Source organism: Phalangium opilio, unplaced genomic scaffold, assembly GCF_054372755.1.
Source record: "Phalangium opilio isolate 3A_F unplaced genomic scaffold, DU_Popi_V2 ptg000017l_1, whole genome shotgun sequence".
Classification (NCBI taxonomy): Eukaryota; Metazoa; Arthropoda; class Arachnida; order Opiliones; family Phalangiidae; genus Phalangium; species Phalangium opilio.
In genome coordinates, this window is record NW_028324151.1 from 9,330,233 (window position 1) to 9,347,177 (window position 16,945).

Here is a 16,945-nt window from a genome sequence, read left to right on the forward strand (position 1 = left end):
TAACGAGAAGGAAATTTTGAAATACAATAACCGTTTATGAATCAGTTCGGTTCGGTTCTCTAACCTAATAAAAATTCCTAATTAAATAATTAAAGATAATTTATTTTACTTATCCAGTTTTGTATCACAGTAAAAATTATACTTGACACACGAAAAATTAAGACTAGGTTAATATTATAATACTAAATTAGGGATAACTTGGTAAAATATAGAAAAAAGCTCAGGAATGCTTGAGGATAGTATACACGCATGGAGGATTTATACCATTTACACCAGGAGGCCAGGCTACATGGAGGACTAAAGCAGGCGGGTTTCTGTCCCGGCTTCCTGCTGAAAATGGTATGAACTCTCCATGTGCGTAGTTGCGTACACTATCTGTATAATACAAGACAAAGATTATCTAAAATAATTCAAAATGGACTTAAAAAATTCTAATAAAATTACAAATTATTGAATTAACATTAAAAATACGAAAAATTATTTGGTCTTCTTATATAAATAACGTTAAAATATATTATTATAACCAAGTAGCGCGTGTAACGTTATAAAATACAATATTTAATACCAACTATAAGGCTCAACAGCAGGAATTAGCTTTTGTTTTGGAAAGGGCGCGAAAATATTTATTTTTTTAAACAGAAGCCTATTGTTGTATCCTAAAGGACCTCTAAAGCTACACTCACACTGGAGCTTATTTTCAGTGATTGTGTTAATAAAGTTCAAATGAAAAGTTGCTTACCAAAAGGGGGGGAGGAAACACAAACATTTCTTCAGAATAGCGAGAAATATAACCTAACCTAACCACAAAATTAAATTATTTTTTACCTTTTTATTGCTCTGACTAGTGAATAGTCAGAAAATTAAAGCGTAAATCGATTGCATGCTGACGGCTCTTCTTAACACCAATAATCCATCGCTAAAAGCAGGGAAAAATGACATGGGTGTTTTGCTTTCGCCTCTAACTGACCCATTACTCTAATCAAGCTTTTGCCCACCATGCAGCGGAAAAGCTATCCAATAGAAGCACGCTTTCTGCTATTACGAAGTTGGCATTCGTATATAGAAAGGTTTTTAACATTCTATCATGGATAAAGAATGCGCGTGAGCAAATTGTTTTCACTCTACAGGATAGGCAACTCCCTATCTCGAACTACAGCATATTCTGTGTATACTCTGTTACAACATCGGTTGTCAGCACGCGTAAACCTAGGTCTCTATGTAACCTAGGTTTGTACGTGCTGTCAAGAGACAAAAAACTTCAGGATCTTCAGGATTTAAAATATCCGCGAGTATTTTGGCTCAAGTGCACGGACCTCTAGGCCCTAGTTTCAAATACGTTTGAAATTGCCTATTGAAACCAAGGCCTAAAGGTCCGTGCACTCGAGCTAAAAAAAACTCGCGGATATTTTAAATCCTGAATATCCTGATGGTTTTTCGTCTGTTGTCAGCACGTACAAAGCTACGTTCCATAGAGAAATATATTTGCGCGTGCTGACAACTGATGTTGTAACTGAGTATATACAGAATAAGCTGTCGCTCGAGATAGGGAGTTGCCTATCCTATAGCGTGAAAACAAATTTCCTCACGCGCATTCTTTATCCATGGTTCTATCATATTGCTGATGGTTCAATTAAGTCACTTAAAGAGTTCCCTGTTAAGCTTAAAGGGTATTAAATTCAAAAACATGCAAAAATCTATCTTAACAACACAATGTATCTTTCAATTAGCGTTTAAATTCAAAGCTAGCGTAAAAATGTTCCTACACAGCGCTACACCACCTAACTTTTCAAAAAAACAGCAAATTTACTCTGAATGCAATCACTAAAATATTCAATTAAGAATTTTCAATTTTGACAATATTCAATTTTTTTTTCCTCTTTGGTTTTCTATCACAATCACCAAAAGATTTATCGATTAATCGTATTAACTAATTAATTTCACAGAAATTCATTACTTAAAGAGAATTTAAGGCCCGAGGCATTTTTTACACCCACAATTACGTAATTATTAATTTATTAAACTAGTGCAAAAAAAAAAAAAAAAAAAAAGAACCTTGTTACTTTATGGATGACCAAATCTTTCGTCAAATTTTTGAGCCTTTAAACGATGTACGAGAACGTGGGCTTTATATTCCCTTTAAGCAACTCAAAATAAATCTATAAAATACAATGATGATATTGATATTGCAATGATCCCTTTTTTTCCTCAGTCTTGTAAAAGTTATTTGATTTGATTATTTAGTAACAAAAAAATAAATAAACCAAACCCTTCTATACAATATTTTTAAAAGTTCACGCAATTCAGTTCAGTTCAGTTCAGTATATAAAATAGAGACATCCAGGCGTAGTAATGTAATCTTAAATTCTAAACTAATTAAAAAATTTAGAATAAAACTAGAAAACCCGAACTATGATCAAAAATTCAAAACGTAACGTTAATTATCTACATCATTCACGTTGTCCTTTTAAAATTTAATTTAACTTCGTACGATAAATAATCAAGTTGGAAGTTTGATAAATTATAATAATAATTTAAAGGGTTGTAGAAGTTACGGGACTAATTCCATGTACTAATAGAGTCGGAGGTAAATTAGCCGTAAGTATATCTAATTTTTGCAAGTACGTTACATTCTCCGAAACGTCAGCGGGTGGAGGTGGTAAATAGATGAAAGTTACGGCAGTTTTCCGGCTGTGTTGTTGAATCATTCCATTAACCCCTCTCAAATAATCACTTCCCGGATACCATTGGTTATCCTCTTCGGAGACTTGAGACGTAATGTGGTCCCACAAGACGACGCTAATACTGGCGTTGATTCTCAACATACGCAGCATACTTTCCCACTGTAATTGTCGCTTACTTTGACTGTCAACCTGGCCATCAACGCACATAAAGACTCGCAACTGCGTCCGCTTTTTCCAACCGTCCACCATGTTCAAGATACAAGCCAACTGCATGATGAAGAGCCAGCAGTTATCGATGGTCGTTGCCGAAGCTGGGTCGAAAAAGTTCAGGGGCCAAACATCGACAAAGATGGTCTAAAACAGAAATAAATTTCAGTTATAGCATCGAGAAGGAAAAGTTTGTCTAGTGAAGGCTTAGAAAGAATTAAGTAGGTATTGTACGCATCGAGCCCAGCCAAAAACTTTACTCCTTATAGGAAATTAATAATTTTTTCCAGAACTATAGGATTTTATAGGAGAAAAAAAGTGTGTTTTCATAGGAGAAAAATGTGTGTTTTTATAGGAGAAAAATTGCACTGTATATAATACTATTTTAGTATTTTGGCTTAAATTATCTATGTAGAAAAATATAATCTGCTAATCTCTAAGAGCTAAATTTCGATTAACATGACTCTAAATTATAAAACTTTGATATAGGATATTGTAGGAACCTTTATGAAATTATAGGATAATATAGGACAGGGTCAAAAATATACGATTTTAAAGGAATTATAGGATCGCTGGTATCACTGCGTAGGATAATTTTAAAGACTGTTTACATTTTTAGAGCTGGCTATTGCTTTACGATCAAAGTTGTGGAAGTGACGAGCCAAGCAAACGTTTTTCTGTAGTCGAAAAACGCAATCGTGGATCATAGTCACGTATTCTTCTTCGCCCAAAGTACGCCCACTATTATCTTTTCTGATATCCAAAAACACTTGATCTCGTAGTCTACAATTTTGCAGATCCTACAATCAAAATAACAATGAATTTCAGAGTCAGATCTGTACAAAACTTTTAGCGTACGACGCAATCGGCGGCGTCTCGACGGTATAAAACAAGAACGAGAGCCCGGCGATTGCGTCGTCTGCTACAAACTTAACGTCTCGAAATACCTGAAACTCAATATGTTTTTCGAAAAAATCTTTCGGTTCATTATTGTCATAAAATCCAAAGAGAATGGTATTGGGTTTCATGGCTCCCAAACCCGAGATACGAATCAAATGGTGTAAACCTTCTCGAACTGAAACAGCCATAGTAATCTCGGCAAAGGCCTTAACCTTCAGTTTATCTAAAAGCGTCAACCAAAGGGGATATTCTTCTCCTATCGGATCGGTGTCGTATTCATCCAAGGTTCCGATTTTTACATAGCCCAACATGTAAAGCCCACTTTTCTTTAAATCATTGGCAAAACGAATTAGAGGTAAACTGGTTCTGGGATTAGCCACCATCAGTAAAAACTGCGGCCGCCAGAATTTTACATGGTCTTTACGAGAGTCGAGCATCAGTAGGTATTTTCGAACCTAGAAAAAATAAGTTGCGAATTTTAATAAAATATTTGATAAATTTAAGTGATTCTGAAAGTCGTAGCACATGACCAGTCTGGGAAATGGCACACTTCCTCTGGTCCAAAACCAGTTTATTAAATGCTTGGACCAGTTTTAAAATTAAAGTGGAGGTTATTGGTCTTCAGGGTGCAAATGTATAGGAAAACTAAGGGAGATCTCAGACCAGTTTAGTATTTGGAAACTAGGGCGGTCACTGGTCCCAAGGACTAGTTTAAAAAATACTTGTTTCCCAGACTGCCACTGGAGACGAATGGTAATTTTGAACACATTAATGGGAGAAAATTTTGATTATTTACTTGGTGAAAAATTAAGGCTTGACTGATTGAGCCCCAACGAACGGGAGGCGATCGAATGTGAAGAACTATGATGAGAAGAAGGCACATGATGACTGTTATCGAGGCATAGATGGGACTGACAACAAACATCATGGTAGCGCATCCTATTAAACCAATTAAACCGGTGTGCCAAGAGAAGAACTTAAACGATGGTCTAGAATTGGAAACATTGTTAATTCATTTCATAATAGGGGTGAGTGAGTACCCCTTCATGTGGGAATTAAAGTAGGGCCTCAATAACCATACTATTCATGTAAGCATTTGGCTGGTGGGTAGCCAAAATTTTCGGATAATTAGAGTTAAAGAAATAGATACTTCCTTCAAAAATTCCCTTAAGTACACTATTTTTACAGTTAAATCTCAATTCTAGGTTCTTCAATGAATGGTCTCTCTTAATTTTTTTTGATGCTTTCTCTAACATTTGGTTCCGCTTTCTCCTTAACCCTTAGTCTTATTTCAACACAGAATATTGGCAATGGGATGATATAGGTGTGTCGCTCTGCGTGGTGATTCTAGTCTGTCTCAGAAAAAACTACCAGAAGCTACCACAGAACGTTTATCTCATGTGAACTAAATTCCACCTTGAAACAGTGTTTCATGGAATTTCGTCATTCTTAAAAATTCCGATTCTTTCTAAACTGGACAGTGGGTGGGCCCCCTTTCACCTCTGATTCCTATTTTTCTACCCGCGAATAACCCGACAACCTGTTTCAGCTCGACACGGGGGGGGGAGTATTTTTTACTACCCGAGTAGTTTCGAATAGTTGGAAAAGTCATTGTCGGGTATCGGGCGGGTACCCGACCGGATACTCGAACGGGTAATCTTCGGGTATCGGGTACCCGCACACCCCTAATTTCTACCACTCTAGAATCGCGACTCCCCCCTCCCAGGATAGCCTCCTCACAGACTACGGGCTTAGAATCGACCGACGAGGAGCGCCTCCCTCTCCCAGAATCCCATGAGCATTTTTCTCCCAAACATAATTTCTAGCCTTTAGCCTCCTGATTTGCTACTTTGGGAGATAAAAACGAGGTAGAAAGCAGGGCTAAAGTTAGATTCGGACCCAAGTATTATACTTTCTCTTGGTATGACAGGGACTCTATATATTAGAACTCTATCGTCTAAAAGTGGTACTCACTCAATATGAGAAAAAAAATTAAAATTACAGTTTGATTAACTATTAATTACCTAAAATTGGGAGCTGAAGCTAATTCCAACGCGAAACAGGCCAAATTGGTAGAAAAATACGAAAAGAGGAAGAAAATTGACGTAATTTGAGCAATCATATTTAAGGATCCAATCAGAAGAATGAGCTAGAATTTAAAAATAAAGAAATTGTTCATAATATTTAATAAATGATAGCACCATTGCTGGTGAGAGTGTAGCCCTACTTGAACTAATATCCAAGCAATGACGACGGCTGCAATAGGATTTCCATTTCGCGTAAAACGAACTACTGGTCTGAGTAGAGCGCCGAAAAGTTCATCCTTCGCGAGAGCTTCCAAGACGCGAGAAGATCCAATCAAATTGCTCAAAGCCGCTGATAAAGTGGCGCAAAATATTCCAATTGCCACAAATGGAGGCCACAAGTTGATGTATTGCATGTACAAGTTATTGTTTACAAGTAACTCGCTGAAAATAAGTTTATAAGAACTGTTAGAGAAAGTGTCAGGATACTTAAAGCAAATGTCGGCTCCTGTTTCACCCTTAACACTCTGGCAGATCTTCTATACACAAATTTTACCTCGCCAAAGGCAAGAGCCTATCGAGACTTGTCCATGAGGGCAGAGCTAAAACTAGCCTTTACTAAGCTTCTAGGGTTAGTCAACTCCACCCCTCAATTATGGGAGCAGTGGCATTTGTTTAAACTAAACTACAACCGAAACTCGCTTTAAAGATCCCCGCGCCTACCCTCTCTCTAACCAGTTTGTCTTTGAGCCTAGAGATCTTGCAAGATTCGCAATGATTCACAACCGGTGAAACTATTACAGGGTTCGTACAAAATTCTCGAAATGAAATTCCCCGACTTTTCCCTGACAAAATTCCACAAATTTCCCTGACCATTTGCAATAACGTACATGGCGAACACATATGGAAACGAATCTAAATTCACTTGAATCATTTTTGCACGAGTTTTGTTATAAAAATAAGCCAATGATTTAACTTAATCTAAGTAATAACTAGAGCGAGCGAAGCGAGGTCCGAGAATTTGGGGCTCTGGTCAAATCTCAGACAACACATGTTCTGATCACCCTTGTACTGCTATCCAGGTTTTAAATTTCCCTTCCAATATATTTTTCCTGGACTTTTTAGGTCCATTTTCAATTTCCCTGACTTTTCCAGGTCGTGTACGAACCCTGTATTAAACCCACCATAGGCTCAAAGAACCCTTTAACAAGACGCTTAATGAACAGATCACTAATAATAGGTTAACGGCGCGACGCCACCAATGATTGGTAAACTGGGTGAATAGTATACTTCTAGTTTCGCTGTAATGATCTTACTTAGAACAAGTGGCGGCAGTAAAGAAGACCAGCAACATATAGGTGATAAAAGTAAACGCCGAAGCTGACAGTGTTCCACTTGGAATGGATTTTGCAGGCTCCTTCAACTCTCCTGACATATTGGCACCAGCCATGATACCAGTAACACCGCTGAAAAATACAGCGAATACTATGGCGAATGAAGTGACTTTCTCGGTTGTATAATCCACTCCATAGTTGGCTATAAATGAAAATTATTTAACTAATCGATCAGTGTAAACTAGACTAAACAACTAAAATGAAATTTACCCCAAACGTTTGTCAAGAATGTTTCCCATACAAATCCAGTGTATGAAGCGTTGGTAATATTATGGCTGAAGGCGTAATGGTTTTCCGCGGGTATTTCTACATCAAACGCGCCTTGGGCCATAAAACTTACAAAAACCGAGAGGGTGCTAGCTATAACCACGAAGAAAATGAAAAAGGACGTCTTGGCAAACATGGATGCACCAACCAAACACACGAGAAGGTTGAAAAAATTGAGAACCGAGCCATAAAGAAAGGGGTACCATCCATCAGCTGGTAAAAAACTTGCCAAACTTCCTATAAATAAAAATACATTATTATCAGGGCTGTGCGGGTCCAGATTTTTGGGTGACGGGTTAACTTCGGGTCTTGCAATATCCCCAAAATTAGCTTTTGGGTCCAATTAAAAGCTAGATTTCAGAGCTGAGCCATTATCCCATAGTATAATCCATTAAACAATATTAATTAATAACTTGTCACTAATTAAATTATTTAATTATGAAAGGCAGAAGTATTGAAACATGCGCGGTAACATGACTAACGTCATGAACTTGACCGGTGGGAATTTTGTCAGACTCCACGGGTATTGGCAAAGGCTTAAAATTGGGACTCGGGTACCCGTTCGGGTATCGGGTCGGGTACTAGGACTAATATATATTGTTCCCCTGTTAAAGAGACAATAACTTAGCATAGTCGAGGGAAATACATCGACTGAACCAAGTAGATAGTCCCTTTAAACAGGGTGTTCCCGAATGGGTGTTAGGTAGGACTGCAGTACTTATGGATGGTTCTATGGGCAATTTTGATTCGGAAATCCGTTAATTGCGATATTCAAGGTTATCTAAAGAACCCTATTTAAAGTAAATGTCGGCTTCTGTTTCGTCCCTAACACGAAGGCTTAATCTTCTACACCACAATGATTACTCCTCTACAAGGGCGGAGCTGCAAAGATAAGCTTACATAGCCAGCAAACTCCACCCCTAGACTATGGAAGCATCTAGTAGCATTTGTTTAAACTAAACCATAGCCGAGACTTGAAGCTACTTGCTATGTATAAAATCGGGAATATATTGTGTCCCATATAGCCTATGTTAATTTCTACGAGGATTTTGTGGGCCGACCCTCGAGTACTATCCATCACGCCTCATAATCCTGTAGTCTTTCTAACTGGTATTTCATTGGTTTAGTAGTAACGCGAGTTCCTAGACAAGGTGCAGGGCGCAGAGAGATAGACTATTAGTGACGTAAAATTTATGATACATAATGATTAATCTAACTCTCCCCACAAAATCCGCCTAGGTACGTGGAGAAGATGGCTACACAATTATTCCTATTATCATCTGTATGTATTCGACGTTACACTCCCACGATGAAGCTAGCGCCATTGTCGTAGAGTTGACGGATTTTTGGAGAACTAAAACTTTCAATGGCCAGGATAAAGGGTGTACAAAGAAAGCCTCTAAGATGAAGCGCTAGTTTTTAACAAAAACTTTCTTTAATGATAGCAATATGAATGTAGATTATATTTTTTTCCCACTCTATCAACTCTTTATATTGACATTGGGAGATGACTGAGTCCCGAAAAATGTAACGGTGAATCATGAAAGATATTTTTAGGAAAATATGTTATCACAAGTTTATATGATATGTTCTATAAGGATGACACTACCTATTTCGTAATGCTAGAGAATCATTGAGAGCTAGTTCGAGTACGACGCGAGAATTGACTACTTTCGGTTTTGCGAGTATTTAGTCTGTAATAAGTCTTTGACCGCGTCTCACCAGGCGTCGCTTTGTGAAAATCTATGACGTTTCACCGACGTCACTTCATGGCAAGCTCTCAGTAATCAGTGAAACTTATGGGACTTATCTTATGAACTTATGGTGTTATCTATATGAAATTGATACTTTGATAGTCCTATTTTTAGTATTTCAAGTTTTACAGTAAATCTACAGTGTTTCCTTACCGTTCTCTAAGCCCCCTAGTGGCGGAAAAACTACATTAAAAATTGCCATTATCTTTAGTTAATCAATAGGCAAAGTTTTCCGAAACATTTTTACGTGATTGTACAATTTATATTGTTTCCCTTATCTGTCATGAGGGTTAGTATAGTGATAAGAAATAGAATTATAAAACCAATTACGCACCTGATGGCCCAAAATTATCAACAATGCCTTCAACACAGCCTGATATGTATAAAGCGCTAGAGAATATATTGGCTACAAAAAATAGGGTACCAATACTGCCTCCAAACTCTGGTCCCAATGCTCTGCTTATCATAACTGTGTCACGTTTAAATTAAGGAACTAAATCTCGACATTTAACAAAGATTTTTTGAATAGGGACTTGGCAATTCGGGCTTAACTCCGGCCCCAGCGCCATTATGGTATGTTTTTTTTAACAGAATGAAAGCTACATAAGCCCCTCCTCCTGGTATGTTTTTTAGCACTAGTGGAAGGTAGCCTGACGTTGCATGACGTAGTACTGCCAAGTCCCTATAGGGACTTGGCAATTCGGGCTTAACTCCGCCCCCAGCGCCATTATGGTACTTTTTTTAACAGAATGAAAGCTACATAAGCCCCTCCTCCTGGTATGTTTTTTAGCACTAGTGGAAGGTAGCCTGACGTTGCATGACGTAGTACTGCCAAGTCCATATAGGGACTTGGCAATTCGGGCTTAACTCCGCCCCCAGCGCCATTATGGTATGTTTTTTTTAACAGAATGAAAGCTACATAAGCCCCTCCTACTGGTATGTTTTTTAGCACTAGTGGAAGGTAGCCTGACGTCGCATGACGTAGTACTGCCAAGTCCCTATTGTTGTAAAAAAAAAAAAGATACAATAGGCTCCGCCTCCTTCTACAGCTCCGTTAGTTGAAATTGCGCAAATTGAAAGCACAGTTGAAACCAGAATGGTATAGGCAAGAACCATTTCCGATAAAGTCTGCAAAACCCCTGAGTGTCCAACTACAAATCCTAAAATGGCCTCCAAAATTAGTTTTAACGATTAAAAGCGTAGCGTGCGAAAGAGCTACTTTTAACTTACCAACTCGCAAGAAGAGAACTGCGCTAAACATAGACAAACTAACAGGCGTAAACACGCCGGTGAAAGTCGTTAATCTGCGTATGGAAGATACACATCCTCCTCCCTCTACCGTGGTACTGAGGGTACCTCCGCCACTTAAACTTCGAAACAATCCGGCGTGTCTGAGTAAAGGTCCACGATCAACTGCATTTTGACTTCCTCCAATAAGCCCATAATTAGGGGTTGATAGATTACTGCCGGAATAATTTTGAACTCCAACAACGGGACCAGGGTCTGATAGTACATTTCGTGAATTGTGTTGTTGTAATATGGGTTTCCGATCACTGACATCTATTTCCACTTCAGACATGTTGAAAAACTTTACAAAGAAAAGATTTAATAATAATAATAATAATAATAATCTAAGCTTGGTCTATGAAGGGATTTCCACACTAAGCCTGTGGCTTGTTTACAGGTGGGTCCCTTTACAATGCATAGAGGGGTGGTGGCTAGCCCCTATGCCACAGCTAACCTACAGCGCCCTATACTAACTATTACCGTTAACCTCTGCAAGTTTTGATGGAAAGGAGAAACCGGGTTAGACCGCGGAGGAAAACTCCTTTTAACAAGCGGGGAGAGAACTTGCAAACTCTACGCAGAAGGATTTGTTCCCAGATTTTCACCCGGTGCCACAGTCCGGGTTCGAACCCGGGATCCTCTTGCTGCGAGGCGAAAGCGCTAGCCGCTACGCCACCCCACCTTTGATGTGTACAATAGGGAGCTAACAGTCCTGACCCTGAAACGTCACACTCTCCTATCTCTTACTGGAGTTTCATCCCCCCTAACGGTTGGAAACAGTATTCTACGCGCAAAAATGCCAACCAGAGAGGGGCTGCGTGACGTCAGATTATCTCTTCCCCCTAGCCAGTTGTTAGCTCCCTATTTTCTTAGGGTTTTACTACTTTCAAAAGCTTGTTATGACAGGGTTCATCATAAATTTTATTAGGTAATCAGGTTGTTTTTCTTTTTTTGTCAAAGGTTTCACCCCTATTTTACAATTTTATGGTACAGTAACTAGAGTCAATTGTCATAAGCCAGAGCCACTAAGTTCCGCTAACCAAAAACACCCCTAGTAAGCTAAGCCTAACGATTGACGGGCTATAATAATTCAAATTTCGTAGCCTTTAAACTAAAATATTTCTCGAATTACATACCAGCTCGATGCGACGTTTGGATTTATGTTAAAAACCAGAAAATATTGGGACTGAAATTTCTATTACATCCTCTGTCCAAAACTAGCCCACTTTAACCGCGCATATCAGACAGTAAATGGGAGTTCAGCAACACTGCTCATCAATGAAAATACCAACAGAACGTGTGTGATGCCATGGTGATACGTCATTGCCCTTAATCGGCTGCTGTTATCAGCCGGAGCGCATCAATCCCTCAACGCGCATGACAAGAAACCATTTACAAAGTCGAACGCCAATGAATTTGCCTTATCTATTAGCGCCAACTTTCAAATTTTCATATCAATTACAAAAATAGTGGAAACGCTGAAAATTTCCGTAAACTTCCGAAATTCCATAAATTTAATAAAAAAAATTCATTGATAAAACTCAATTGTTAAATATAAATATTGATATTTTTCCTGTATAAATAAATTATCAAGTGTTTTCCACTATCTTCCGCTGTTTAAGCCTACAATTGAATCGTGGGGAAATCTTTTGAACTTTAAAAACCAAGATAATAATGGTGGGAAAACCTATTTCGTATATTTGTTATTTTAATGCTTACTTCGAACCACAGTTTCCGAGTTCTTCGGTTTCTTTCCATGTTGAGATAATTACACTACAATAAATTTACTAGACATACAACGGGCTCGAAAAATAAATATTCCAGACTAACTTCAAAAACACTATGGAAAACTGCCAAGTTTCACCCAACTACGAGTTTAGCAAACATCTGCTAGACTGTTACAGGCCTTCAACAGAGTGATAGGAAGAGAGCTGTCATTAGATTTAATTTTACGTCACATAAATTTATGGTTTCAATTCGTGGATGAATAGAGCGATATACACCTATTATACCACCAAAGAGGGTATAAAGAGAAAGAGTAATAGACTTGGCTGGAGTGTTCTCGCTTTGAAAGTTTTCCTCAAAGCTTCTGGCCACTCTGGTGTGCGTGCGCATCTTTCTCTGTCCTCTTATTGGTTGAAATACGGTGAACAGTATATTTGGAGGAAAATAAAACAAATAAATTAAAAAGAAAAGCAAGAATTCCTCAAACGCCTTGTCAAAGACCCGAAGCTGCTAGCTTCAACTCCCCTTCTTTATACCCTCTTTGATACCACCTAAAAAAGCCTCACAGCTTATTAGGAAGGATACATAGTTTACAGACTAGGAGGACTCATAGCATTTACCATAAGTTTATAAGATATGTTCCATAAGTATGACACTTCCTATACTTCGTAATGCTAGAGACTTACTGAGAGCTAGTTTGAGAACGACGCGAGAATTGACTACACTCGGTTTTGCAGTCCATTTTCCTATTTAGTCTGTCCTTAGCCTTTGACAGCGCCTCACTAGGCGTCGCTTTACGAGAATCTATGACGTTTCGCCTACGTCACTTCATGACAAGCTCTCATTAACCAGTGACACACTTATGGAACATATCTTATAAACTTATGATTTACACATTGAGGCCAGGCTTCAGGTGTTATACAAGGAGGGCTGACTCTAAAGCCAGGGCTCCTTGTGTAAGTGGTATGAATCCTCCTAGTCTGTAAACTATGGGCATAAGAAAATAATATATAGCTCCCTATAAGTATGAAACTCTCCATTTAAGCCATGTAAACAGCATTTTTCTTCCATTGAAATTTGTAAAAAGTTTCTAATGCCACCTATTAAGAGTTTTTGGCGTTAAAAAGAAGAAATATTTGTTTAGAAAATTTTCAAATTTTACATTGTAATTAAATAGTAAAAGGTCTAGACGTTATTATTATGATAATTATAACTAATTAAGTACATGTCAAAATTATCATAGTAAATTAATAGATGGCGCGAGATTTTGACGAACGAGGCTAGCGCCTACACTGGTACGAGGTAAGGAGCATCTTGTGTCTCATTTCCCGACCCATCGTGCCTTTCGCGGACACCTTAGGTGGCGGCGGCGGTTTCGCCCCCTTTTTACTCATAGTACCGAAACTTCTCCAGCGGGGCGTAAAAGCGTAAGCACGCCAAATTTGGGAGAAAATGCTGTAGTATGAAAATGTACTACGTTTCATACTTATAGGGAGCTATATATTATTTTCTTATGCTATGGGTAAGAGAATAAAAAATAAAGGCCACGCTGAGGACCCATGGTTCGAAAAAAAAAAAAAAAAAAAAAACACAGTCATAGTTTTTGCGATTACAAATACTTTATCTACATTTTTAAAATATAAATAAGTTTCTTTCATCAAATCAATTCCTTGAGATAGCATGGAGATAGGTAATTTTTGAATTTTCTTGCTGAATATTTCGGGAACTTAGTAAAATTGCAACGCTTGGGCAATAATGACGTCAATAAAGGAATTATATAAAAAGGACTTGGTTTGCCCAAGCCTAAAAAACAAAACGATAAGAGTTTTTTCCAGTTGACTGAAGCGCGGATATTTTATTTTTCTATATAATTTTAAAGACAATCTGTATTTTACTACTCTTTAATTCAATCTCCTGATTTTACTGGTAATGGATTTATTTCCTATAAATTAATTGAAATAAAATATCTTATCTCAGATTTTTCAACAACAATTCCATTTTCGTAAAAATTTTATCATGAAAAATCTGAGATAAGTAATATTTTATTTCAATTAATTTATAGGAAATAAATCCATTACCAGTAAAATCAGGAGATTGAATTAAAGAGTAGTAAAATACAGATTGTCTTTAAAATTATATAGAAAAATAAAATATCCGCGCTTCAGTCAACTGGAAAAAACTCTTATCGTTTTGTTTTTTAGGCTTGGGCAAACCAAGTCCTTTTTATATAATATCTGTTCCTTCAGTCTTTATTTGTATTAATCTATTATAAAATAATATTTGCCTGAAATGCGAAATTTTTCACTTCTAGGACGAGGTTAAAAATGGTTCTACACTTCTACTAATTCTTATATGATACGGCTCACAATTCGTTTTAGAACCCGAGCTATATAGTCAACTTCAAAACAAACCTGCCACTATTTTAAACTATCAAAGCCGTATCTTTTACAGTCCACTTTACGATTGCAATTATCCATGACATTGCGTGCACTACCCTTGTACGTTTACAGTGATTGGCACCGTGGACAGTTATTTTAATTAAAATTCCTAGGCCACAGGTCCAGTTTTAAAAATATCCTTATTTCCAACACTGATCCATCTATCCTTCCAGCTTTTACAATCACCCATTGCATAGACTCACTCAATAGTCTGCCTAAGCATGGATTTATAATAGAAGCTTACGCTTCCTGGATATTTCACTCACCTTAAAACGCGCACATTATTTATTCCTCGTCTGAAATAGTACCAGCCTGGCACGCGCGTTTGTGACGTACAATTTGAGGCAAATTCAGAGGGGGGTTGAAGTTTTTCACGTGATCGAGTTCTAATTATGAATAGCGCGCGTGCACGCGCGCCAAAAGAAAAAAGTTTGCCTCAATTTCTACGTCATCAGCCCCCCAGTCCCCACCCGCGCCAATTTTTGTGACATAAATGTGTTTAAAATCAAAATGCCTTACTGAAGGCTACAGGGAAATATCCATGAAGCGTAAGCTTCTATTATAAATCCATGGCCTAAGTAAGGCAACTTAAGCCTTGGTCGAAACTAACATCTAAAATATAAATTAAAAAGGTATCTTAAGTATAGAATTTCAACCGAGACACATAATTAAACGAAAATTAGACCCGCCAGAGAAGTTTTTAATAAATATAGTGTTATATTTATTGAAAAATATCAAGTTAAAGTTTCAAGGCGGTGAAATGGCAAATAAGCGTCGTCTACTGTAGAGTAACGAACAATTAGCGTCGTCTGCTGTAGAATAATCTTTTGAGGTACTTACATTTTTAATTAAATTAACATACTTAGACTTAATTAAATTTGATGAAACTTGAGAAAGGCACACCTTGAATAGTTACTTGTTAATTTAAAAGTATTCCGAAAGCTAACTTCCATGTAGTTTTTAAATGATTCGATGTACAGGAGCACCAAAAACCCCATGTTATTCCTATGGGAAAATCGGCGAAAATCTGTGAATTTTCATTTAACATTACGGGAGGGTGTGGGATCTTATCTAGAAGGGCCTACCGGCCCTCTAGAATATGATACCAGCTACTCCCACACATCATCACGGCATAAAAAGAATTCCCTGTATAATATATCATCTCTAAGAATTTACATTTAGATTGCAAAATTCAAAAACTAACAAGTTGGGAAACCAAAATATTATCTCTCCGAGTCGAGCTGAGGACTATCTACCCACTTATTTACCTGAGTATTCAACTATTGTTATTTATTGATATGCAATTAAACTAATGAATTGTTGAAGCGTTATTAAGAGCTCTATTGACAACTTGATTGGGTTGTCAGCAACTCAGCACTATCCCCTCGTTACATCTGAGCTGAGTGAACTCCAAGAGAGAGAGAGAGAGAGGAATATGATAAAAAAGCGGTACGAGCGGGTGAGGATTCAATAGACGCGCCCTTTTGCGACTTTGCCCATTGATCTATTGGTTTCTTTTTAGCTTATAATTTTATGCGAGTTATAGTAGTAGTAATTTAAATAAATAAATAATTCACGTTGCCAAGCAGCCATTGAAGAAATGCCCCCCCCCCCTTGACCGGTATATTAAGGGATATTTCACTAGAAGTATATTTATTGTAGTAGGGGTAGCGAGACTCCGTAAACCATGTGGCTTAATTATGGGCTAGACCATCTTTTTAATCGAGTTTGCCAATGATCCTTTAACGTCACACTTGTTGTTATGATAAGATTTTGAAGAAAGGGATTAAATTTTCAAAATTTTCTTTAAAATGTTACTGGATTCTAAAGAAACAATTATGTGATATCATAAGTGAAATCGACGCGAGAATTGACTTCACTCGGTTTTGCAGTCCAATCATTCACGAATTTCACGCGGTGGTTCTGAAGAGGTAGCGACCTCCTATATAAGAACAACGACAGATAGATTAAGCATGGAACTGGGATAGAATTACACGTATTTATGTCGCGCGTAACATTATTTCAATTTCACTATTCACTGTATCACGTCTTTACAAGTTGGGAAACCAAAATAAACCTCTCCGAGTCAAGACGAGGGCTATATACCCTATAAAGAGGGTTTTCTTAAATAATTAAATGTATATAATTTATATTAATTATTTTAATCGTAAGAAATTAACCTTTAAGAAACGTTACTTCTAAATTATTTTTAAACATAGCTATTGTTGACGTTTGAATTCAAGCGAACCCCTTTTTCACAATTTTTGT

General features: G+C 37.5%; 1 protein-coding gene across 1 annotated transcript; it reads right to left on the reverse strand.

Annotated features, from left to right (window-relative positions):
- Positions 1 to 81: 81 nt before the first annotated feature.
- On the reverse strand, positions 82 to 11,808 carry LOC149702987 (solute carrier family 12 member 9). The gene is made up of 12 exons (XM_089866893.1): positions 11,651 to 11,808; positions 10,458 to 10,815; positions 10,253 to 10,387; positions 9,562 to 9,696; positions 7,417 to 7,710; positions 7,129 to 7,348; positions 6,016 to 6,256; positions 5,813 to 5,937; positions 4,585 to 4,777; positions 3,836 to 4,243; positions 3,500 to 3,688; positions 82 to 3,035 (listed from the first exon to the last, which is right to left on the reverse strand). Exons 2-12 carry the CDS (start codon positions 10,804 to 10,806, stop codon positions 2,532 to 2,534), a joined length of 2,793 nt encoding a protein of 930 aa, XP_089723019.1. The 5' UTR covers positions 10,807 to 10,815; positions 11,651 to 11,808; the 3' UTR covers positions 82 to 2,531.
- Positions 11,809 to 16,945: the final 5,137 nt, after the last annotated feature.